We start from the raw sequence: 27,129 nt of genomic DNA, 5'->3' as shown, positions 1-27,129 counted from the left end.
TAGCTGTCCACTACGTGTTGAGACATCTAGAGCAGCAACAGAGCTACGTCCGGATGCTTTTTGTGGATTACAGTTCGGCTTTTAATACAATCATTCCGGACATTCTCATCACCAAATTGGTCACTCTTGGCCTCCCCACCACCTCACATGTGCCTGGATAAAGGACTTTCTCACCAACCGGTCTGAGACAGTGAGACTCGGACCCCACCTCTCCTCCACTCGCACGTTGAGCACAGGTTCTCCACAGGGCTGTGTGCTGAGCCCCCTCCTGTACTGTCTCTACACATACGACTGTAGTCCAGTCCACAATAATAATCTTATCATCAAGTTTGCTGACGACACCACAGTGGTCGGACTCATCTCAAAAGGAGATGAGGTAGCCTACAGAGAGGAAGTCCTAAACTTGGCAGCCTGGTGTTCAAAGAACAATCTGGCTCTAAACACCAAGAAAACCAAGGAGCTCATTGTAGACTTCAGGAAGCACAACACTGAGCTGGCCCCCCTTTTCATCAATGGTGAGTGTGTGGAGAGGGTCCACACCTTCCGGTTTCTTGGCGTCCTTATCTCTGCAGATATCTCCTGGACGGACAACATCACAGCGGTTATTAAGAAGGCTCAAACGCGGCTACACTTCCTGAGGATTCTCAGGAAGTACAATCTGGACCCCAATCTACTGCTGATCTTCTACCGCTCGTCCGTCGAGAGCCTGCCGACATACTGTATCACGGTGTGGTACGGTAGCTGCACCGCGGCAGACAGGGAGAGGCTTCAGAGAGTAATAAGAGCAGCACAGAAGATCATTGGCTGCCCTCTCCCCTCCCTGATGGATATTTACACCTCCCGTTGCCTCAGCAGAGGAAAAACCATCATTAAGGACAGCTCTCACCCTGGCTTTGATCTGTTCAATCTGTTGCCCTCAGGGAGACGTTACAGGTGCATCAAAACAAGGACTAATAGATTTAAGAATATTTTTTTCCCAAAAGCTATTACCATTCTAAACACATACATGTACTGAGTTCACAGCATATGTATATAGCGTCTCAAAACTGTGCATTTCATAGTACCTCCCCCATCCGCCCCAATATCTTGTTTATTTATCTTGTTTATTTATCTGTTTGTTTATCTTGTTTATTTATCTTGTTTATCTTGTTTATTCTTCTTGTTTATTTTATGTACATGTTGGCATGGAACAAAAAAGGAGTGGCTCTTAATTTCATTGTACATGTGTATAGTGACAATAAAAGGCATTCATTCATTCATTCATTCAAAAGTATGTTCTCAGTGACTTAGACTGTGGCATGGTTGTTGGTACCAGATGGGCTGGGTTTATTTTTTGTTGCTTTTTGTTAATATTTTTTATTAATAATTTTCATGCACTAGTGTCTGTAGAGTTAGCAGTGAGCAGCCGTTCTGTGGGCAAAAATGCCTTGTTCATGAGAGAAGAGAATAACCAGACTGGCTTTAGGTGGCAGGTCAGTCAAATCAAATATAATCAAATCAAATAATCACTCTTTACAAACATGGTGAGCAGAACAGCACCTCAGAATTCACAACACATCAAACAAGGCGGATATATCTGAGGCTACAGTGAGCACAGGTTCCCCGACACTGAACAGTTAAAGATTGAGAAAAGACCAGGCAACGTTTTCCAATCTTTAACTCTTAAATTTCTGTGAGCCTGTTAACTGAACCTCCTGCCTTTTATCTGCATGATTTTATTATGCATTGTGCTGCTGCCACATAATTGTTTGATAATAAGTGCATAAATGCAAGATTTTACACAAATCTGGAACACAAAATTTATTCTTTAACAGCTTACTTGTTGCATGAGGTAGTGAATTTTTGCATTCCACATCTTTTTCAAAAAAGCAAAAAATTTGGGATGACTTGGGCTGACCTCTGGAATTCCGAGCCCCACCAAATACAATTCTTAATCCAGGCTGTCTACAACATACTACCAAACCCGTCCAACTTGTTCTGCTGGGGGAAGGCAGAGTCACCAACTTGCCCTCTGTGCCTGAAGAGAGGCACCCTGGAACATATCCTCAGCAGCTATCCAAAAGCACTGAGTGAGGGGCCATACTGTTGGCGTCATGACAAAGTTCTGAAGGCCATAGCAGATAACCCACTGTAAGTGTTTTCGCCCCGTGAAGAAGACCATCACTTTTGTCAGGGCTGGGGAGAAGGTAACACCAGCAGCTAGGACCACCTCATCTGGCTTGCTAACCTCAGCACAGGACTGGGAGCTGAGAGTCGACCTGGGAAAGCAGCTTAAGTTTCCATAAACTGTTGCCATAACATCATTAAGGCCAGATATGGTGCTGGTGCTGATCTCAGAAACCTCCAAGCAAATTGTCTTCTTAGAACTTACTGTTCCCTGGGAGGACCGTATCGAGGAGGCCAGTGAGAGGAAGAGAACTAAGTACAGCAGGTTGGTACAAGAGTGTCAAAGTAATGGCTGGTGAGCAAGGTGCAAGCCCATTGAGGTGGGATGCAGGGGGTTTGCAGCCCAGTCCCTCTGTAGGGCCTATAATATGCTGGGCATCAAAGGGGCCAGTAAACAAAAGGACCTGAAGTTGGCCACGGAGGCAGCGGAAGTTGCTTCAAGATGACTATGGATCAGGAGAGGAGAGCCATGTGTGGGGTAGTGTTACCTGGACACAAAGTCAGGGCTTGATCAACCCCGGCTGGGTCGCCTGGGCAAGAGTGTCTGATGTTGAAAGGCCGAAACACGATGACCCCAGGAAACCTCACTGATGATGTGTCCAGGTGCATCACATGGTGACGTATGTTAGAAGTATCTATGTGTCTATGTATCTATCTATGGATTTATTTTGCCAGTAAAAATAATAGCTAATGTAACTATTATAATTGTGTCAGGCTCTGGTGACGTCACCCGTGTTTACAAACACAAACTGAAGGCAAGTGTAGAGAAAAACACGCCCACTCGTGTTTAACGTGATGTGGGCGGGGCTTCGTCAGCACGTACCAAGATGGCGGCAGCCACTGTGCTCAGCTTGGACAGTTTACCGTCCGACCCTTTGCTATTAATTCTGTCGTTTCTTGACTTCAGAGATTTGGTCAGGTGAGCGGTTATCGCCTTTCCGAATATGTGCAGTTAGGCACGGTTAAAGACCGAGTTCCTCAAAGTATTTGGAAAGTTTTCGGCTAGCTGGCTGTTCTTGCCTGAGAAGTAGCACGCTAGCTTATTATGTTACTCGGTGCACTGACATGGAGAGGTTATAGGCAGACGCTGTATAATTGCTGGTTTTCAGTGCTTATGTATAGATTTGTTAATGACAGCATCGCATTAGTGTGATGAGCAACATGTTTAGCTAATACACGGTAGCTAGAGAGCTGTTTACTGTGAGGCGCTTTAAGCAGCTGTCGCCGATGTAAACAAGCTGACTCCCAGGAACCAGGAACTGAAAGTACTGCGGGTCAGTTAATGTTAGATGGCTTATTGCGTTTTAATTTCATTTATTCTCTGGATAGAAACACTTCTCCTGATATGGTCTCTGCAGTGTGCTCTACACTTACGGGTTCTGTTAGCTAGTTAGCTATTTAAAAACATGCAGGCTGGCCATAGTACTTCCATATCACACACACTACCACACTGAACAGTATGTGGACTATATGTTGCCACACTACATGTTACAGTAGTATGCTGGCAGTGCACTGTATAAGTAGATGTATAACAAAATGTCACATCACAATCACTCACAATTTTTGTGTCCTTTATTATTTGATGTCAGTTAGCACTTATTGACACGTTTTCTTTAATTTCGTCTTCATAAATAATTAATATATATGCTAACTGGTTAGTTTTCACAATAGACTAACAATGAAAATGTTGAAAGTTAGTGAAAGATAATTCTTTTTTTATTCTTTTTTTTTTTGTTGATATCTAACTACCTTTCTGGCTGCCGTTTTCTACTTAATGGCATGATAAACTAATCTAAAGCAAAATATTTGAACCTGGGTTATCATAATTTTTGCCTTTGCAATATGTCATAAATAACAGGTTTTATTGTGTTGTTAAACTAATAAAATAAAAATAAAATAAAAGCAATAAAATAAAACAACATTTTTATTTTATTGGAATAATAATTATTATTATAATAGTTATTATTGTAATTTTGGCAAATTAATGTAGGTCAATGAAACCTGCCACATTATGGGTTCTCTGGTTTTAATATATTGTAAGGCATAGCACATTCATTTAAGTAGACACTAGTGTGGATTTCGTTGAGGGAATGATGTACAAGTGACTCTAATGAAGCTGTCATACTACATTAAAACAAGCGGCCATTTGAGCTGGAAGTTGAATCAGCTTCCACTCTTGTGAACACAAACTGCTGCCCACTCGTCTTGTATTTACATGTTAGCTGCACCCAACACACCCAACTTTACACACATGTACAACTCCAATTCCAAAAAGGTTGGGATGCTGTGTAAAATGTAAATCAAAACAGAATGATTTCTCATAAACCCGTATGTTATTCACAATACAGCATAGAAAACATATCAAATGTTTAAACTGAGGAAATGTAACATTTTGAGGAAAAAACAAGGTCATTTTGAATTTGATGGCCGCAACACGTCTCAAAAAATTTGGGATGAGGGGTTAACAAAAGGCTGGACAAGTAAGTGTTAATAAAAAGAAACAGTTGGAGGAACATTTTGGAACTAATTAGGTTAATTGGTAAAAGGTCAGTAATATGATTGGGTATAAAAAGAGTATCTTAGAGAGGCAGAGTGTCTCAGAAGTAAAGATGGGATGGAATGTGGATGGAACCAGATGTTGCTCTAAAACCTGTATACAGTGCATCCGGAAAGTATTCACAGCGCTTCACTTTTTCCACATTTTGTTATGTTACAGCTTTATTCCAAAATGGATTAAATTCATTATTTTCCTCAAAATTCTACAAACAATACCCCATAATGACAACGTAAAAGAAGTCTGTTTGAAATCTTTGCAAATGTTTGTGCGCTTTGCTTTTTTGTTTTTTTTATTTTTAATAAATTTGCAAAGATTTCAAACAAAATTCTTTCACGTTGTCATTATGGGGTATTGTTTGTAGAATTTTGAGGAAAATAATGAATTTAATCCATTTTGGAATAAGACTGTAACATAACAAAATGTGGAAAAAGTGAAGCGCTGTGAATTCTTTCCGGATGCACTGTACCTTTCAGCATTGATGGTGCTTTTCCAGATGTGCAAGCTGCCCATTCTCTAGGCACTAATGCACCTCCATACCATCAGATATGCAGGCTTTTGAACTGAGCGCTGATAAAAAGTTGGACGGTCCCTCTCCTCTTTAGTCCTCTTTAGTTTAGAGGACACGGCATTCATGGTTTCCAAAAAGAATTTCAAATTCCGATTCATGTGACCACAGAACAGTTTTCCACATTGCCTCAGTCCATTTTAAATGAGCTTTGTCCCAGAGAAGACGGCGGCGTTTCTGGATCATGTTCACAAACCAGCATTTGTGGATGGCACGGCGAACTGTGTTCACACACAATGATTTCTGGAGGTGTTTCTGAGCCCATGCAGTGATTTCCATTACAGATTCATGCCTGTTTTTAATGCAGTGCCGCCAGAGGGCCCGAAGATCACGGGCATGCAATATTGATTTTCACCCTTGACTCTTGCGCACAGATTTCTCCAGATTCTCTGAATCTGGTGATATTATGTACTGAAGATGATGAAATATTCAAGTCTTCATAATTTTACATGGAGAACATTATTCTGAAATTGTTCCACAAATTGTAGATGTAGTTTTTCGCAGATAGGTGAACCTCTGCCCATCTTCACTTCTGAAAGACTCTGCCTCTCTAAGATACTCTTTTTTATACCCAATCATCTTACTGACCTGTTTCCAATTAACCTCCAGCTGTTTCTTTTTAGTAACACTTACTTTTCCAGCCTTTTGTTGCCCCGTCTCAACTTTTTTTTTTAGACGTGTTGCAGCCATCAAATTCAAAATTACCTTTTTTTTCTTAAAATGTTACATTTCCTCTGTTTAAACATTTTATATGTTTTCTATGTTCTATTGTGAATAACATATGGGTTTATGAGATTTACAAATTATTGCATTCTGTTTTTATTTACATTTTATACGACGTCCCAACTTTTTTGGAATTGGGGTTATATATCAAATGCCCTAGTTTATGCAGCTGTTACGATAGTGAGTCAATAAAATGAAAGCTCTTGTAGGCGGGGAGGGGCAGTCTGGTTTAACAGGTTTAACAGAAGTCAGCTTTTAATTAAAGGTTCATTTTATTCATATAGACAAGTTCCAATCCTTCACTTCCAGTAGGTGCAGTGTGCACTGAGAAAAATACACAGGAAAAAAACTGACTATTAAAAGAAATCCAATCGAATCTGATGTGTTTTAGTGAACATTTTAATTATGTTAAAACCTCAGAAAAATTATATCTGAGCACGTTTGCATAGCCCAGGTGTGTGGTTCACCACATCCAGGACCTCTGCCCAAAGCATGAATAATGCAAATAATAATGTCCATGTCTGCACATTCATTTATTGAATGCTCACACTCTTTAAACTGCCTCACTGATATTTTAATACAGCAGTAATACAAGGTTTATTGTTGTTACTTATACTATACATAGTATACTTGCTATAAGTATAGCATAACTTTATTTTTGTACTTTAATGTTGTGAATTCTTTATATTTCTGGATTTCTTGAGTTAATACTGATGTCTGGTGAAAATTTCATGTGAATAACCTCATTGGAAATATATTTACTGAAAAAAATGTTGATGCGTCCAATACTTATTTCCCCCACTGTATGTCGATATCACACAGCTTGATAGATTTATATTAAGAAAATGTTAATTAAAGAGACACTGTTGTAGTCACCCAGATATTAACGAAGGTTGTTAAGCTTGGTGAAGGTTTAAAACAATCTTGTTTAAAACGACTACATTACATTGCAGAGTCTTGCAGAGTCTTCAGAACAAAAGCATAAGGTTAAAAATGAAATTTTGAGGTCTGACATTGCCCCCTTGTTTTTTTTTGTTTTTTTCACTCTCAGTTGCAGTCTTGTAAGTCGGCGCCTGAATGAGCTGACGGGTCATAACCCTTTATGGAAGAGGCTTTGCCAGAAGCACTGGCTTCTCACAGAGTAAGTTCACCAAACTGCTGTTCAACAAGCAGCTTCACACAGTATGTCAAACTGAGAAATCCTCCTTTTTACTCTTGATCAGTGTGTATTTTAGCCCATTTTGATCGTGACGTCTAAGATGCTAGTTTCCCTTTGTAGAGCCGATAAGGGACAGAGAGGGCAGAGCTGGCGGGAATTGTTCCATGACTTTTACGTTGACTTTGGTCGCTACATAGATTACTACAGCACACTGAAGAAAGCCTGGGATGACCTGAAGTCCTACCTGGGCCAAAAATGCCCAAGAATGATTGCCTCCCTCAAAGGTGCATCCGGCCGTCTTCTTACTTCATTTTTTGTTTTTCTTCAGTGCAACCTAAATGTTTTAAGTATATGCTCAACTTACTACAGCAAATGTCAGATAATTGTGGTGGATTATCACAGCTTTTTTTTTTTGAAAGTGTACAGCAGAAATGATCTCTTATGTAACTTGCTACAGGACGAAAAACATACTCGTTAACACAATACCATCAAATTTTTTGTAATGTTTTATTTCTCCGTCAATAGAGGGCGCAAAAGAGGATGAACTGGATGCGATTGAAGCCCAGATTGGCTGCAAGCTTCCCAATGACTACCGCTGTTCCTACAGGATACATAATGGACAGAAATTGGTGGTGCCTGGGTGAGACATGCCCTACTGAGAAATAACAAGAAGAATTCATACTTTGCCACTGAAACATGCACAGAGCATTTACACATAGTATATAATCAGTTCAAATGCACATAACCATGTGGTTGTCATGTAAAAACATTTGTTACTACGTGAATCAGGTCCATTAATTGTCTTGCCTCCAGCATTACCCAACCTCCACAAAAGGTTAAGAGGAAGGTATTTTAACGCTTTCCTGGAAAAAGCAAGACTTTCTTTTTAAGATTGTCGTTTTAAATGACAGTCAGAAAATGTGCCACAGTAATCGGAAGTTGAAATTGCACAAGACATTGTTACGTGACATGAAACTCTTAATTCAGCACACAGTACATGTCTCAGTAGTATACATCTGATAATGTTGTGCTCCTCCCACCAGGTTGATGGGCAGCATGTCGTTGTCCAATCACTATCGCTCAGAGGACCTGTTGGACATTGAGACGGCAGCGGGGGGATTCCAGCAGAGGAAGGGCATGAAGCAGTGTCTCCCCCTTACCTTCTGCTTTCACACAGGACTGAGCCAGTACATGGCCTTAGAAAGCACAGAGGGACGCACACGCAGCGAGATCTTCTACCATTGTCCGGTTAGAACACTCTCTCTCTCTCCCTCTAGTAGTTCCCCATACTGTAAAAACAACATACTGTATTCTTTCTTTCTTCATTAAAGTGTTGCCAAAATGCCTACATACGGTGCTTTTCTTTTTTTTTCAAGAGGAGGAAAAGATTTCTTCCCTCTCTCCCACTGTGCTAGTGTTTTCTGATGCCAGACTAGTCACAGAGAAATCAAGTTGACACACACGCATCAGTCTGAGCAGTCAGCATTATATGCATACATTTGACTTGCACATCACCAGTTGCCTTCCTGCCCCCGAATACTACCAGAGTACATTACATTACATTTACATTTATTCACTTAGCAGACGCTTTTATCCAAAGCGACTTACAAATGAGAGTAGGTAACATCGTTAACTTTTTGATACACATTCTCTTTATAAGAGCAAAATATACACAGCGAAATCATACAAATTCTTACCAGGATATTTGCATATACCATGAGCCTTCTCTTTCGCTCAGAAACACACAAAGAGAAATATTATCTTAGCACATGCACACAACACACCAACATACTATTTTAGCATTGCCTGATTAGAGTAACAGACAATAAACCCACCAAGATTTTCTAGCACCTGTCAGATGATTAAAATGATTCATGCGCTTAGAGTGCACTTGGTCTGTTTATTCCTGATTAGTGAACACAAACACACACAACACACACATATACACATACAGCAAATGGATAATCAACTCTACTATATATGTACTGAGCTCCTGCTTCACCACGGTAGACTGGTACAGTGACTATAACACCTCTGGTTGATCTCAGACTCTACGTTTCCACCAGTTGTGAATATATCTGAAAAAAATGTTACCTGAAGAGAACATCTCACGCTGGGAGAGAACCATGATCTCGGACTCACATTCAGCAGCAAAATTGTCCAAGAGAACATTATTTGCAAATAACAAGGATGTTTGCTCTAGCCCCCCATACTGGACACCATGTTTCTCCAACCTTGGCTGTGTCTTGACATCCTCTAAGTGAAGTTTTTGTGCACTTGACCAATGGAAGATGTCTCCTTTTCTTTTTCTTTTTTCAGGATCAACTTGCACAAGATCCATCTGCTATTGATATGTTCATCACAGGTAGGCTGGTGGTATTGGGTGTATACAGCACAATGTAGTATTTTGATTGCTTTCACATGTCTGATAAGCTAGATTTCGACCACTTCATTAGTTGAGTTATGTGTGATGGAGCAGCCATAATACTAGACAGTGCTGTGGTCGTTAGTCATATTTGCGTTTGTCTGTTTTCATGCTCTGTCTCCTTTTTGGGCTGCAACTCAAACTATGTGTTAGAACATGATGCGTTTGCCAGATTATATTAACCAAGTCGCTGTAACCTTTCAGTTAATCGATCTTATAGTGCGCCCCCATGTTGTCTTACTCTCCCAGGGTCCAGCTTTACTGAATGGTTTACCTCATACGTTCAGAATGTGGTGACTGGAGAATACCCCATCATCCGGGACCAGATATTCAGGTGTGTGTGTGTATGTGTGTGCCTCTTAGGAATGTCACAAGAACCGATACTTCGGTACCAAGTCAGTACCAACATTCTTAAAATGTGACAGTATTTGTTTTTCTGGAGTGCGTTGGTACCGGTTCTAATGGAGGTACCGAGGTTGCAATTCTTCCAGACCTGAAGCGGGCAGCAAATACACACAAGTGTTTAAGTTGGTCCACAAGTGGTGAAGAAGAAGAAGAACAACTACAGGCACATGGGAAAAATTACAGAAGTTTAGCTCCACCGCGACTCATTGAGAGGAAATCTGGTATGGAAAATGGAAATACTTCGCATTCGAGGCAGATGACAATGAACATATAATTGATGCTCTGAAGCCGGTGTGCAACCGATGCTATCTTTCATTTCAAACAAAGCGAGGAAACACCTGGAATTTGGCAAAGCACCTGAAAGACAGTCGTATATTATGTTTGTTTGAGGTAGCTGGCATTGTGGCCGTGAAACCAGCTAACGTGGCCATGTAATGTTTGCGATAGCCAGTTATTTGTTAACGACGTTAACACATTGCAATGTTATAAACTACCTCCTAATGGGCCTCCATGCATCGCCATTCAGCCCGTGTCCTGTCAGCTAAATGTAGTCTAATGTCACTAATAATTATTCAAATGTTCATGCTTTTAATAAATCTTTTTGGCCTGCCACCATATCAGTGAATTTAAATTAATGCTTACATTCAGAGTATAAGGGGTGTGTGTGTGTGTGCGCGCGCGGGCGTTTAGGAGTGCACCTACACTCATTGTTAGACAGTGTTTGATAACTAAAATATCCCCCCCCCCCCATCTCTCTCTCTTTCTCTTTTACCAGTATCAGCCAGAGGAGGATGTCCTCCAGGAGAGTTTTTAATTTCAATTTTTTTATTTTATTTTTATACCACACCGTGGTATCGACTTTGGTATTGAGTATCGTGTACTTTTGGTGGTATCGGTACCAACTACTAGATTTTTGGTATTGTGACATCCCTAGTGCCTGTGTGTGTGCATGCATTTATTATTGGCAACAGTTATCTGTGCACTAGGCTATCTGGTAGATTTCATCTGCTGTCCCTGGACAGGTGACATTAAGAGTCATCATGTTCACAAAAATATGAATAACATATAAAGACACACTTAAGCAGAAAATCAGTTTCCAGAATTACTGCCATTATTTCATAAACATGAACAAAAATTAATGTTTGAAAAGAGCTCTAATATTCAGGCACAGATGTATAGATTTACATACTTTTATAATTTTTATAACTTTTATAAAACATAATTTTAACTAGTGCATTTTTTCCTACACAATACTGGTTTCAAAATTATTGACACAGTTAATATTTGTTCCAAATATTAACGCCTGCCCTGGAGAGAATAACAACACTGAGTCTTTCCTGTAATGCCTAAAAGGTTTGGAGACACCTGTAGAGGAGTCTTGGTCCACTTATCTAAGCAGAACATTGTAATCTCTTATATTCTTAGGGTGTTCTCACACTAGGCACTGTTGCCCTGTACCGTGCCCAAGCACGATTGTTCTCCCTCCACACTCCTCAGCTGGACTGCACTAACATTACACTTAACATTCATGGCCTGAACATGCTTACATCATTACGATGCTACTTTTTGTTTTGAAGAAAACAGGAAGAAAAGCACTCTCGCACAGCACGATGAAGTCATTTGAGGTGCAGTGACACACGGCTTTCTCACATGTCTAATAGCTTTACCACTTTTGCAGCACAGCAATTTTCACTTAATCGTGCTGCAGGTATCGGAAGATTTTTACGGCAGCTGATGTTGAGGGAGGAATTTGCAGCTTTACTCGACGAACCAGAGCCTTTATAAACCCAAATATTGTGTTAAATAGAACAGTCGCATCATTGATGTAAGGTTCCGAGTTCCAAGCCCACCTCTTCAAGCGCTGTACGGAGCAATCACGCAAGTCAAACGAACTGGTTAAACATGCTAAAGCAGGGTACAGATCGCCTAGTGTGAGTACATGCTTACGTTGATATACAGTGCCCTCCACTAATATTGGCACCCTTGGTAAATATGAGCAAAGAAGGCTGTGAAAAATAGTTTTTGTTGTTCAAAAAAAATTTTGTTCAAAAAATTTGTTAAAAAATTTCACAAAAATACTCTGCTCTCATAGATATCAAACAATTGTGAACAAAACGCATGTTTATTAAAAAAATATTTTTGTTAAATATAGGTGTGCAACAATTATTGTCACTCTTTTAGTCAATACTTTGTGCTACCTCCCTTTGCCAAGATAACAGCTCTGTCTTCTCCTATAATACCTGATGAGGTTGGAGAACATGGCAAGGGATCTGAGAACATTACTTCATACAGAATTCTCTCCAGATCCTTCACATTTCGAGGTCCATGCTGGTGGACTCTCCTCTTCATTTCACTCAGTGTGTTTTCTATGGGGTTCATGTCCAGGGACTGGGATGACCATGGATGGAAAATGGAAAATGGTGAAAATCAACACAAAAGTGGTTTACTGCCCACAAAATAGTTATTTTGTGGTCAGTAAAACATTTTTGTGCTGATTCTGCTGTATGTTTTGGATCATTGTCCTGCTGGAAGATCCAACCAAGGCCCATTTTAAGCTTTCTGGCAGAGGCAGTCAGGTTTTCATTTAATATCTGTTGATATTTGATAGAGTCCATGATGCCATATATCCTAACAAAATGCCCAGATCCTCTGGCAGAAAAACAGCCCCAAAACATTAAAGAGCCACCACCATATTTAACCGTGGGCATGAGGTACTTTTCCATATTGCTACCTCTCTGTGTGTACGCCAAAACCACCTCTGGTGTTTACTGCCAAAAAGCGCCAGTAGTGTCTGGCAAACTGAAGACGCTTGAGTTTGTTTTTGGATGAGAGTAGAGGCTTTTTTCTTGAAACCCTTCCAAACAGCTTGTGGTGATGTAGGTGACTCGAATTGTAGTTTTGGAGACTTTCTGACCCCAAGACACAACTAACCTCTGCAATTCTCCAGCTGTGATCCTTCGAGATTATTTGGCTACTCGAACCATCCTCTTCACAGTGCGTTGAGACGATATAGACACGCGTCCAATTCCAGGTTGATTCATAACATTTCCAGTTGACTGGAACTTCTTACTTATTGCTCTGATAGTGGAAATGGGCATTTTCAATGCTTGTGCTACTTGCTTATAGCCACTTCTAGAGATGCACCAAAATGAAAATTCTTGGCCGAAACCGAATATAATGAAAAACTTGGCCGAGGTCGAACACGTTTTTTCGCGTTTTTGCCATTTTTTTCACCATTGCATAAATTAAATAGTCAAAATGTGCTTTTTACTATTTTGTCTTGCTTTTCAAAGAAAAAAATTAATTACAAAAACTACAATTTCAAAATATTTATTTAACACTGAACATTTTTTTTTCATTCCAGCAGGTGTAGGATACCAACAAGGCACAATATAACTTTAAATAAATAAATGAGTAAAATAAAAATATTTTGATGTGGTCATCTTTGAGCCCCCCTTGAATAGCCTACGTTAGGCCTATAACTGACTGCTGAAAGAATGTAACCCTCTGTAGCCTACAACTAAAAAGTGCATTAAAAAGTGCATTGACAAGAGTGCAGAAAATGGTTCTATTTGGTTCTATACTGCTGATTATATTGGGGATATATACCGCTCGCGTCCCTGTACACCTCGCAGAGTATTATAGTAGATATAGTATAGTTAGATACGTTGTTAATGTTATGTTCCTTGATAGATTTAGTTAGTTTAAACTATAGATTAGTTCATTTAGTCCCCGCTGGTGTTTCCGCTCCCAGTCCATCGTACTAGTTCATGTTTCTTGTTTTGACCCTGTTTTCTGTGACCGCGACTTTGATTCCCTTTGCCTGTCTTGACTAAGTTTTTTGAATTACGATTTGGATTTGTCTGCCTGCCCTTAAATAAATACGTCTTATGTCTCGCGACGTGACAGAAACATGCTCCGGAACAGAAACAAAATAAACCCACGTGTCCACAGTACACATCCGAAGAGCATGTACGCGCCCCCTCATCGAGGTTGTGACATTCGTGCGTCTCACTCTGGTTACTAGGCTATTTGGTCACATCATCAAACACATCATTGTTCAGTCAAATTTATTCGGCCTTCATTCGGCCAAATGCTTTTTTTGCTATTTTCGGCCGAATAATTTCGGTTGCCGAACTTTCGTTGCATCCCTAACCACTTCCCATTTTGTGAAGCTCAACAACCTTTTGCCGCACATCACAGCTATATTCCTTGGTTTTAGCCCATTGTTATGAATGACTAAGGGAATTTGGCCTATGTGTTACCTAATATTTATACCCCTGTGAAACAGGATGTTATAGTTAAACAGTTTCAACCCCGGTGTACAATTTTTTTTTTTTTAAATATCAGTGGGAATATACTTGAAATATATTTTTCGCATATGAATTCATAGGGATGCCTACAATTGTTACACACCCATATTTAACAAAGATAATTTTTTTTTGAACAAACCTGTGTTTTGTTCGCAATTGTTTGATATCCATGAGAGCAGAGTATTTTTATGATTTTTTAAAAAACAATATCAAAAGGTTAAACAATAAGACAATTTTTCACAGCCATCTTTGCTCATATTAACCAATGTGCCAATATTGGTGGTGTGTATGTCCTCAATTCAGACCACAGGTTTTCAGGAAGATTCAAATCTAGGGTGGTCATTGTAAAACATTGATTTTGTGCTTCTTGAACCAATTCTGTTTTGATTTAGAAGTATGTTTGGCTCATCATCTTGTTGAAAATGTTATCAATGTCCAAGTCTGAACCTCCTGACAGAAGCAGTAAGCTTTTGGGTTGAAATATCTTGGTACTTCACAGAACTCAAATAGCCCAAAGCGTCAGTGACACCCACTGCAATATACGGTGGTGGATCAGGTGCTTCTCCTTGTCCAAACATGCTGACATTGTGCATGACCAAAAAGTTTCATGTTGGGCTTCATGGTTTTTTTTTTTTCTTCTTCTTCTTCTATTTGGGCTTCTTTCTCATGCCACTTTCCCATAGCTTGTTGTTTGGAAATGGTGTTTAGCAGTTGTTGTGATTGATTTTGAAACTAGACAAACACAAGAACCAACTAAATAGCGCAAATATAAAACTTTGACATTTGTTCTTTATTTCTGACATGTGAAACTTATTTTGTTTTGGCTCTTTTTTTTGTTTTTGTAATTGTGCTTAATGGAAAAATCCACCTTAATGACTTATAATTAACATGTAATTTTCAGAGATGTCCAAGAATTTCTTTGGAATTCAATTGTTGATTTTTTTTTTTTTTTAACACCGTTCTTTGACATGCTGTTTATTTTCTCTTTGGTTAACGGTTTCATACATTACCCAATTTCCTACATTACCCAACTACCTGTTAATGGTGGTCCCTGTGCAATTAATCTTGCTACATCTCTACCTAAAGAGAATAATGCAGCAGTGCTTTAGTTCTTCATTCTGTCCAGCCCTCTCACCTCTTAATCTGTAAAACTTTCATGCTAATACATCGATCACTAACTAGCCGAGCCGAGTCTCTGACGTAACTCAGTGCAGCTGTTATATCGCTGCATTGCTGTCTGTAACTTTGAGACTAACATGTGCTCTCTCCACTAGTTATATATTGGTGTAGAACCCTGGTGTATATGGGCAGGAAAGAGGACTTGAGAGACAAGCCAGTTTTTGACGGCACTTCAGAGCGCTTTTTATTCTAAGTTAGTGCTTTTTAGCATGTTTTTTATAACTCAACAGAAAACAAAATGCTGCCTCAGTATCTCACAGCTTCTGTCTCATTCAAGTTCAAACTCATGCTCTGTGCATGTGTGTGCATGTTGTATGTAAACTGCGCCAGCTCTGTCTCTGGTTACGGCAGCTACTGACAGCATTATAAACACACATAAGTAGACTGGTGATAATCAGACACAGGTGAGGATCATCACATGTTACCTGCCGGTTCAAATCACTTCCTCTCCGTGTGCAGCTGACTCTCAATTCTGACCCACTAATTCGCCCCTGCTGCCACATTTGTCACCAGAATCATTCATTCCATCACAAATATTTTAATATAAACATATTATTTCAGGCTGGAGTTTTCCTTAAATGACAATTCTAACTTTTGTGTTTTTATAACCATGACCTTGACAAAAATCAACTGTGTGCAGCCTTACATTTATACCCCATGGAAACGGAATCAATTTTGCTCATTTTTATGCAGTGTGCCAATAATTCTGGTGGCACCGTTCATAAAAGTTAGTAGTTGTACAAAGATTATGGCATAATTTGCATAATTTCAGTTTTAATTTGAAGAATATGAGTTTTGCAATGAACAAGATGGATTAATATGTTGATTTGCATTGTAGGTCAGTTTGTGTTTAAATAAACCATCTCTGATTGTCTGAAGCTGTAAACGGTGCTGCGTGATGAACAAACATGTTGTAAAAGCAAAAGTAACACTAATGAGTACTTAAATAAAAATGGAAATAACAACTAAAACGTTTGTATTTGTTGGATGCTTGTTTAGGTACGTCCATGATAAGAAGTGTGTGGCCACCACTGATAACATAACCGTCTCAGTCTCCACCTCTTTCCTACCCGAGCTCAGCTCTGTCCACCCGCCACACTTCTTCTTCACATACAGAATCAGGTAAAACACAGAACATTCATCATCTGCTAATTACATTTCTGAATATTCTCTTCCGCTTAGAAAGGACTGTATGAATCCGTCTTTTACGACCTGTACCTCTAGAAGCTGTAACAGGTTTCAAGATCTCTTGAAGCACACGAAATACTTGAAAATAAAAAAAGCAAGATATATATATATCTACTTTATAAAGTTAGGAGCACCACAGCTACAATTTATTTACACACACACATGTATCAGGGCCAGTCAATCCATTAGGTGTTGTTAGGCAGCCGCCTAAGGCGCCACCACACTGAGTCCGATTAACAGTACCGAGCCACATTTAACGGTCCTCATGTTTTTTGTTACCTCAGAAAAGTTTCTTTGCTCAAATTGGTTTGTTGGCGCCCCCTAGTGCTGATGTAAATAAGCGGCTGTTTGTGCAAGGCTGTGCAACAGGACACTCATAACCGGTGTTGTTTTTTTTTTGTTTGCGACCAAAATGGTCGCAATTTTGAGCCTTGTTATCAGACCAGTTCTGCCAGAATGGCAGCATTGCAGAGAGATCACTTCGCACACTTGCCTTGTGACACTTCTGACTCTCCCAGTGACTCATTTAGCACCTTGGCACTGTTGTGATACATAATATGTTGTGATACGTCATATGTTGAGTACGTAATACGCTGTGTGAGTGTACCGGAAGTAATGCCATGTTGAACACGTTGAGTCCATAGTAAAAGAGTTTAATCTGTGTTAATGACTGTGTGAAATGCCTAAGTGGGAGACCACTCCGTGACGCGCTCTCTTGTACACCTGTGTGGGATCGTGTATTGCCCTGGAAGTCAAATGATTCTAGCAGACACTCTAAGCCGCCTGCCGAAACCTGAAAACAACGAAGACATTGAACTTGATGAACACATTGATTAGCTTTATACAGAATTTGAAGACCCTGACCATCATATTGTTGCAATCATAAACCTCTCCCAAAACAAACAGGAGATTCTCAGAACGAAGACTGCAAAAGACCCCAAGATCAGTGCATTAAAAGAAGATATCCATCAAGACCTGCCAAAAGACGTATGCAGCTATTCGTCTTTCTGAGATGAACTTGCCATAGAAGCAGGAGTTGTATTTAAGGGTAGACAAGTGCTTATCCCAGAATCCATGATCAACGGCATTTTGACTCAGCTCCACGCAGCCCACCAAGGTATCGTAAAAACACACAGGTTGGCTTGAGAAAGTGTTTATTGGGCAAAGATAAACACAGACATTGAAAAAATGTGCAGATCTTGCAATACCTGTGCAGAACATCAAGACGCACACACAAAAGAACCTCTCATTCCGCACAAAACACCCACAAAGCCATGGCAGTGCCTGGTGGCGGATCTGTTCGAGATTCATGGACATCAGTACCTGCTTACCGTGGACAGGTATTCCCATAATGACCCATTGGTTGATGAAATGCCCATACCAGCCAGCAGCTACGCAGTTGCACAAAAAATGCAAATGTACATGTCTTTATTTGGTCAACCAGATGAAATAGTGACAGATAACGGACCACAGTACACTGGACAACCTTTCAGGAAATCCATAGTTGACTGAGGAATTATATTATATGTTAGGCTGTCCGGTATTACTTCAGGCACTAACAAGAGTACCTATCAGCTCCTGGGTGGTATTCAGACTTAACCACTCACAGTGAGAATTTAATACCAAAATATTGAGGCCAATATTAAAATGCATAAATTTGGCACCATTAGTTAATTAATAGTACCAAGCCGTTAACAGAATAATGGAAGAGGCAATTGCATCTTAATTGGAGTTTTACTTTTTTCAAGGACTGAATATTTTGTGGATAATGTGAATTTACATTGATCTGTAACCGTGGCAATTGTTTTTTTCAGACCAAGGGAACATCATCTTTCCAGGAGAGTGTATCACATGAACAAAAACATTATTTATGCATCTATACATAACATATACACTGTACAGATGATTCTAGATTTGGTATTAGTAACTTTACCTTGCTATCCTGTAGAAAAGCACTATTAGATTAGAATACATAGGATGTAAACTCCATAAATGCTGCAAACTACATACCCTGTGTGTTCAGTTTAATAAACCTTAGAGTAGAGGTTATGGCCAACTAAACGTCTTTCAATATATGTACTGGGGCAGTGGTGGTTTGGTGGTTAAGGCTCTGGGTTACTGATTAGAAGGTCGGGGGTTCAAGCCCCAGCACTGCCAAGCTGCCACTGTTGGGACTTGAGCAAGGTCCTTAACCCTCTCTGCTCCATGGGTGCTATATCATGACTGACCCTGTGCTCTGACCCCAGCTTCCTAACTTGCTGGGGTATGCGAAGAAAATAGTTTCACTGTGCATAAGTATAGGTGATCAATAAAGCCTCATTATCATTATTATCATTAAATTACAGCACCCACTAGTGCACATATGTTCTGGCAGTTGTTGTAATAATAAAGTTTTCCTATTATTTACAGCCCTTAATCATTTTCTTTTTATTTATTTATAAGGATTGAGATGGCGAAGTCAGCACTGCCAGAGAGTGCATGCCAGTTGGATAGTCGCTACTGGAAAATCACCAATGCGAATGGGAATGTGGAGGAGGTCCGAGGTCCTGGTGTTGTGGGTGAGACAATAGATGTGTAGTATGCACATACAGTCCCCTCTGAAACTATTGGAACGGCAAGGCCAATTCATTTGTTTGTTCTATACACCAAAGATATTTTGGTTTGAGATCAAAAGATGGATATGAGACGAGAGTTTAGGATTTCAGCTTTTATTTCCTGATACTTGCAACCCCAATTCCAAAAAAGTTGGGACAGTAAGGAAAATGCAAAACAACAAACAAAAAGAGTAGAGATGCATGATACTAAATTTCTCAGCCGATTCGATATCCGATTATTCAGAGTGATATCGGCCGATACTGATAATCAATACTGATAGTTCTGCCTTTTATGCCTCCTTATAAATTAATAATAATAATAATTAATTCCACAATTCTAAAAGGAATGCAAATAAAAACTTTATTGACTCCATTTCAACAAGTTGTTTCACAGTAACTGGTCTCATAAACAGAAAACACATTACTCTAATTAACATGAACACATGAACTAAATTCTGAAGATTAAAGTAAGATTTCTTAACTTATTGAATGTTATTAATTCATATTAACAGAATTAATTGACTGAATTCAAAAAACCTCCTGTTAGACTCACATTCACTCACCACAAACAAAAGCATTTCTTTAACATCAAACTGGTAATATATAATATAAACTTTTGGATATATTAACATTAACTGGATATGAAATACACTATTCTACAAATATATTTTCTGTGAAATATATACTACTTTTTTGTCAACTCATCTTCATTTACATCATTCATCAGTGTACTGGCACTTTAATTCAGCGCGAGCAATAAAATTTTTGACTCGACGCCCAAACTCCCGCTTCACTGCTACATTGTCCGGTGTAAAATTTTGCAGTGCAGAGATTACAAACTGCAGTTTTGTCATCATTCCACACAAGAGACATCACCTTTACACACAGCACGAAATCGATGTGTTTTCCCGCTCTCTTTTGATTGACAGGATATAATCGGCCCTGATCATCGGATGTTTTTAAACTATCAGCCAGTGGCCAGTATCGTAAAAAATTGCCTTTATCTGCTGATACTGATCAGACGATACATCGGTGCATCCCTAAAAAAGAGTCGTTTGAAAATTCAATTCACCCTGTACTGTATTGAATACACATTTTTAACACATTATTTGATTATGTACTTTGTGAATTTAATTTATTTTTGAAAATATACACTCATTTCAAATCTGATTGCAACTGCAACACACTCCAAAAAACTTGGGACAGTCGACTGTTTACCACTGTGTAACATCACCTTTTCTTTTAATAACATTTATTAAGTGTTTGCGCACTGAAGACACCAGTTGGTTAAGTTTAGCAAGTGGAAATTTCCCCCTGTCATCCATTATGCATTTCGTCAGCTGCACAACTGTTCTCAATCTGAGACAGGTCAGGACTGTAGACAGGCCATGCTAGCACCCGCACTCTCTGCTTATGCAACCATGCACTTGTAATCAGGACAGAATGGTATTTGGCGTTGTTCTGCTCTGGATGTCAGCATATGTTGCTCTCATATGTGTACATATCTTTCTGCATTAATGATGCCCTCACAGACATGCAAGTTACCTATGCCATGTGCACTGACACACATGTGCACTGACCATATTATGACAGACGCTGGCTTTTGGACCTGACGCTGATAACAGCTTGGATGGTCCTTTTCCACTTTGGCCTGGAGAACTCGACGGCTGTTTTTAAAACAATGACGTCTGAGGGATCGGAGATCACGCGCATTCAGAAGTGGTTTTCTGCATTGCCCTTTACGCACAGAGATTTGACCGGATTCCTTGAATCTTTTAATTATATTGTGCACTGTAGAAGGTGAAATGCCCAAAATCCTACAGATTTGTCTTTGGGGATTGTTGTTCTCAAAGTGTTGGATTATTCGCTGATGCATCTATTGGCAGATTGGTGAGCCTCGGCCCATCCTTGCTATTGAGGGACTAGGCCTTTTTTAGAGGTTCCTTATATACCATGATTAGATGATTGCCTCACCTGTTTCACATCAACTCCTTATTTCAACTTGTCACGCTGCTAGTAGTCCTAAATTGCCCCTGTCCCAACTTTTTTGGAACGTGTTGCATGTATCAATTTCAAAATAAATGTTTATCTTCAAAAAAAATAAAACTGTGCAGTTGATTTGGTAAAACATCAAATACCTTGTCTTCATATGTTTTTTGTTTAAATACAAGTCAAAGTACATTTTCAAATCACTCCTCTTTGTTTTTATTAGCATTTTCCCTACTCTCCCAACTTTTTCGGAATTGGGGTTGTAAGCAACATAAAACATAGAACCTTTTGTATCAGACCACTCAATTTTTAGGTGAGCAAAAGTATAGGAACAGATAAGTCTAATTAAAGTAAATAACACTTAATATTTAGTTGCATATACCTTGCTTGCAATAACTGCATCAAGCCTGTTTTTTTTTTTGTTTTTTTTTTTCAAACCTGTTTTTTTCTTTTGTGATGCTTTTCCAGGCTTTTACTGCAGCACCTTTCAGTTATTGTTTGTTTTGGGGGGTTTCTCCTCTTCAGGAGGTGAAGTGCTGATCAATTGGGTTAAGGTCTGCTGATGGATTCAGCCAGTCTAAAACCTTGACCTTTACCCCCTGATGAAGTCCTTTGTTGAGTTGGCAGTGTGTTTTGGATCATTGCCTTGCTGCATGATAAAGTTCCACCAGATTAATTTGGATGGATTTCTCTATAATTTGGCAGACAGAATGTTCCTGTAAACTTTTCTGCAGCATTCTGCTGCTACAATCATGAGTTACGTCATCGATAAAGATTAGTGAGACTGTTCCAGAAGCAGCCATGACACTACCTCTACCATGTTTCACAGATGAGCTTGTATGTTTTAGATCATGAGCAGATCCTTTCTTTCTGCACACTTTGGCCTTTCCATCACTTTGGTAGAGGTGTGTGACTCATCTCTGTATATCTTTGTGAATTCTATTCTGGCTGTGATTCTTAATTCTTCTGAGTTGTTTGCATCTTGTGGTATGGCCTCTATATTTCTGTTCTCTAAGTCTTCTTCAAACGGTTGATTCTGATACCCTGCCCTGTGGAGGAGACGTCACTGACTGTTCTGTTTGGGTTTTTCTTCACAGCTCTCACAATGTTTCTGTCATCAGCTCTTTTCCCCGTCTGACCCATTCTGTGTCTTCGAGGGTTTCTTCCTTTTTCAGGACATTCCACATGTCAGGACCATCTCAACTTCAAAATGACTTGCTTTTCTCCCATAGAGAGCTTTCTGATCTTCATGTTGGTTTATACATGGTTGGTTTATCTGATACAAAATGTGCTATGTTCTATGTGGTTTAAAGTGCACCTATTATGACCTTACATGTAGTGTGTTATAATAGCTGGTTGTGAATGTAAAAAGTCTGCAAAATGTCAAAAATCAAAGCGCACGACAAACTGAGTTATTGACTCCCAAAAGAAGGAACGAGTCGTCAGTAACTCCAGACTCACTTCCTGTACTAACCTACATAGGTTTGTAACAAAAAGCACGGGGCTTTTTGTTACAAACCTATGCAGCCTTCACAGCCAGAGACGGGTTCTGGTCTTCATCGGCTGCTCGCTGACGGACGGAGCTGAAACTCGTTATGGTAGTGGGCGTTTCCTTTTTGAAACACGCTGACAGCGGTAGACCAATCACAACAGACTGGGGCATCTGACCAATCAGAGCAGAGTATGCTCTCTGAAAGGAGGAGTTTAGAGTGAATCCTTTAGAACGGCTCATTTAATAAGTCGTTTGTGACACTGGGGAAAAAAGGTAATGCTTCAGTTTAAATTATGAGCACATTAAAGTGTTTTTTGACCTTGGATGCATGTAAATCTATTGTATGAGACCTATTCAAAACCATAATAGGTGCACTTTAACAGATCTATGTATAAATACCAGGAAAAAAAGCTGAAACTTAAACTCTCTTCTCATATTCATCTTTTGATCTCAAACCCAAATGTCTTCAGCCTACATCAAAAAATAAATGAATTGGCCTTGCTGTTCCCTTACTTTCGGAGGGGACTTTTATAGTGTAAGTTTATATGTATTTAAAGACACCTGAAACAAAGCTTCAGAATCAGTTCAGCTCAAATGTAGGTGTCCATGCATGTGTGCGTATAGGGGAGTTCCCAGTGATGACCCCTGGTAAAGTGCACGAGTATGCCAGCTGCACAACATTCTCCACCACCTCTGAGTACATGGAGGGCCACTACACCTTTCATAGGCTCAAAAACAAAGGGGAAGTCTTTGACGTCTCCATCCCAAGATTCCACATGGTGTGCCCGCCCTTCCGTGAGTCCATGGCGCGCTCGGTATGTCTGTTCATTTTTTAACTACCAACTTTATTTAATCCTAACAATAAGAGTTGTGATAATATCTGACGAGGTGTTTGAAAGACAACTTCTTTAACGTCAAGATCTTTTCACATTACAACTCTCATTGGAAAGTAAAGAATTCTTGTGTCTCTTGTATTCTGTCACATTTCATTTGATGTAAATTTGATGTTGTAATTGTTTAAAAATGTTCATTAATTGGTATTTTAATAGTTACTTTTTTTTTTAACTATACTTTTTTTTTCTTTAACTCGAGTGCTCCTATATCAGCTTACTTTTATGGGTTTATGTTACTTAACTTGATCCAGATGCTAAGAATTACATTAGATTAGCTTAGATTAGCTAAGAAGTTTAAATTGAGATTAAATCAGCCGGATTTGTCTAACTAGTTTTCAGTCCGTCTTCCTTTCTAATTTAAGAATAGCAATGGGGGTACATCAAATTGGAGAAAAGTAACGAAATACACCCTCATGGCTATCAATCACTGCCACTAGAAACCCGTTAACACCTCTAACTGTAAGTCTGCCTTCCTTTTTAATTATGAATAGGGTAAAGCATACAATTATGCCTTCATGACCAGAAGTATTAAATACACAAAAAAGCAATGCCTATAATTTCAACATTGCTGTTAAAATAACAGCATATGCATATAATATAGAAGCATAGGCTTCCAATTTATAACGCATCTTAATATTGAACCCAAATCTCTTGCAATCTCTTGTAACTCATTCTAGAAATAAAAATGGCCAGCTACGACTGCACGATAGAGGATTTACATCTGTCTCTCTGTGTACATCTGCCTCTCTGTGTTCTCACCCCCACTCTCGCTCTCCCCCCTCCCTTTATCTTTCACTACAGAGCTCTGTGAGAGAGCTGCCCATTGCTGTCTTCAACAATGATAATGATTCAGACACAGATAACTATGAGGATGAGCATGGTATGAACATGGCCAATCCTGGAGGGCGCTGTCCTCGTCACATCTGACACACAAATATTCTCTCTTAAGCACGCGCGCGCACACACACACACACACACGCATGCATGCATCAGTCCAAGGGCAACGGAGAGCAATGCTTAGACAATTGTGTACTATACAAAGGCTTTGTGTCTGTCCTGCCGTGAACCTAACTCCCCTCTTGACACACACACACACACCCACACGCACACACAGTAAGTTAGTGTTTTTATATGCCTTCAGTACTAGTATCATCCAAGAACTTTACACTGAAAATACAGAGCCTGCTTTTCATAAATGCTCAGTCCAGGGATCTCGCAGTATAATATTTTGTCAGAGGTGTTGTTTTAAGCATTTAAAATTCTTGATCAGATCAAAATTGTCAAATTAAATTGGATGATATTTGTGTTATGTCAGTGAATCAGATGGTAGTAGGGGACAGCTACCATCAGTGAGAGTCAATCAGTCGAAATTAACCAGTGACTGCACACTGACCGACCTGACAGTCCTAACCAGACACATCTCCACACCACCACTGAAATTTCTGTATTTGATTCTCTTTGGCTAGTTCAGCTGGACATGCTGACCCTCGGACCAGTAAGTGTGTGGGAGGAACTGTGGAACTGTCTAAACTCTGACTCACTTACTTTTCAAGGAAGTTTGCTAAATTAGAGCCAGCCAACACACACACACACACACACACGCACACACACGCACAATTAAACTGGACTAGACTTTTTGTATATAGGACTTTTCTGTATATGCATTTAGCCTTGAATATTTACACATAGGAAACGAGACTTTTTTTCTCTTATTTCACACACACACACACACACACACACACACACACACACACACACCATTTGTTGAACCATCTCTAAGGGAAGACATTAGTTATTTCACCTAAAGCATTATAAGATTCTGATGATTGCTAGTAATAAAATTTAAATTTATTCTACTTTTTGTTGTAAAATTTTGGAGTGCAATAGGGTTCAGTACACTCTTATTTGTAAATGTGTGCTTTTTTATGTTTGAGTAAATAAAGAGAAAACTATGAACATTATTACTTCTTGTCAATGTTCATTTAAAAACTGATTTAACGTTTTAATTTTTGAGGATATTTTTAGAAGGCTAGGCAGAGTGCACTGCCCTGGAAGTTTCAAAGGATGTTTGTTCTCAAAACAGATTCAGGGCTCTGAAATTCTGCCCATTTTTTTCTGTCTGTTGGTGCCAGTGTGTATGCTGTAACGATAGTGAGATGAAAAGTGCTTTGTTAAAGGCTTGTCTGATCTTGCTTTGTGTTGTCGCTGTTTTTCAGCCTAAAGCTCCTCCCACTGGCACTTTTTCGTAAGACGTACCAGCCAATCATTTCTCTGACTGCAGTGAAACAGGTGTAATTTGAAATCTGTTTCTGCTGGTAGCTGTGTTGATGTACTAGCACTATTTCCTACATTAGTGGAGCAGGAGGGTAATGTAGCATATAGTGAATAGGCTAGATAATGAAAAAATGCCCAAAATTGTTCACTGTTTTATGAATATAGTGATGTTCCTGTTTTATTACAGTGTTGGAGTGGTAGACATTTGTGTTTAACTCACAATTTAAAAGCAGATTCAAACGGTTATACACTTATTGGCCGTTTTAATAGGAACACCTGCACATTCATGCAATTATTCAATCAGCCAATCATATGGCAGCAGCAGAACAGTGTATAAAATCATGCAGGTACTACTATGTCAAGATCTTCAAACCACAGAATGGAGAATGTGATCTCAGTGAATTTATCCATGGCATGGTTGTCATCCTCACTAAGAAAAAAGCAATAGAAAATTGTTTTGTTTTTGTTTTGTTTTTTTGCATTTTTTAGTTCCTTGGGGCAATAAGAATAAGAACAGTCAATTTTTATTTTTTAACAGACCCCACAGTTTTTTTTAGTATAGGCCTTGACTTGAGAAACTGATGATCTCCTCGGATTTTCACACACACACACACACACACACACACACACTCTAAAGTCTCTAGAGTTTACACATTAAAATGCGAGAAACAAAAAACAATCACATATGTAGGCAGAAATACCTTTATAATAATAATCATAAAGGTCCGAGGAGAATACCAGTGAGCAGCAGTTCTGCTGGGCGTAAACTAAAGTTCTTGACCTGCATCCGCATGATTTTATGTATTGTGCTATTGCCACATGACTTTGAGATTAGTTACTTCCTGCCAAAAAAAAAGGTTTAGCCCTCCAACTATTGCTATCAGGAAATTTTGAACAATATGTGACATGGGCTTTAACCCTCATCGTTACATTGCTTAGTAACTCGAGTCATTATTTTTAGATCTTACTAAAGGCATCAAATATCTGCCGGGAGAGATGGCTATTTATATCCAGCATTGCTCTACAAATCATCCATGGAGGGATTGTGTAAAACGGTTGAATAAATATACATTTATTCAATATACATTTATTTACAAAGTCTGTAAATTTTGACAATAAACCTGATTTGCAATAGGGGTTGAATAATTTTGATTGCAACTGTATAGTGGGCTGGAACCAAGGAGAGTCAGGTCTTTTACCGTTACAT

The 27,129-nt window shown here is 39.3% G+C and overlaps 1 protein-coding gene across 1 annotated transcript; it reads left to right on the top strand.

The window, feature by feature from the left end:
• Positions 1–2,944: 2,944 nt before the first annotated feature.
• fbxo3 (F-box protein 3) lies at positions 2,945–25,627 on the top strand. The gene is made up of 11 exons (XM_053616587.1): positions 2,945–3,085; positions 7,063–7,152; positions 7,291–7,454; positions 7,696–7,810; positions 8,214–8,418; positions 9,490–9,535; positions 9,845–9,929; positions 16,492–16,614; positions 19,123–19,238; positions 23,380–23,570; positions 24,450–25,627. The coding sequence occupies exons 1-11, from the start codon at positions 2,994–2,996 to the stop codon at positions 24,573–24,575; spliced, it is 1,353 nt and encodes a 450-aa protein (XP_053472562.1). The 5' UTR covers positions 2,945–2,993; the 3' UTR covers positions 24,576–25,627.
• Positions 25,628–27,129: the final 1,502 nt, after the last annotated feature.

The sequence above is a fragment of the Ictalurus furcatus genome, chromosome 27, assembly GCF_023375685.1.
Source record: "Ictalurus furcatus strain D&B chromosome 27, Billie_1.0, whole genome shotgun sequence".
Classification (NCBI taxonomy): Eukaryota; Metazoa; Chordata; class Actinopteri; order Siluriformes; family Ictaluridae; genus Ictalurus; species Ictalurus furcatus.
The sequence above is the reverse complement of the archived record's forward strand: the minus strand, read 5'-3'. Positions and strand labels throughout refer to the sequence as shown.

What these genes read in the sequence shown, in the direction of transcription:
- fbxo3 (XM_053616587.1), top strand. Translation starts at nt 2,994, where the DNA reads ATGGCGGCAGCCACTGTGCTCAGCTTGGACAGTTTACCGTCCGACCCT. An exon ending in TTCTTCACATACAGAATCAG is followed by an intron (nt 16,615 to 19,122) that starts GTAAAACACAGA and finishes TTTATTTATAAG; the next exon opens with GATTGAGATGGCGAAGTCAG. An exon ending in GTGAGTCCATGGCGCGCTCG is followed by an intron (nt 23,571 to 24,449) that starts GTATGTCTGTTC and finishes CTTTCACTACAG; the next exon opens with AGCTCTGTGAGAGAGCTGCC.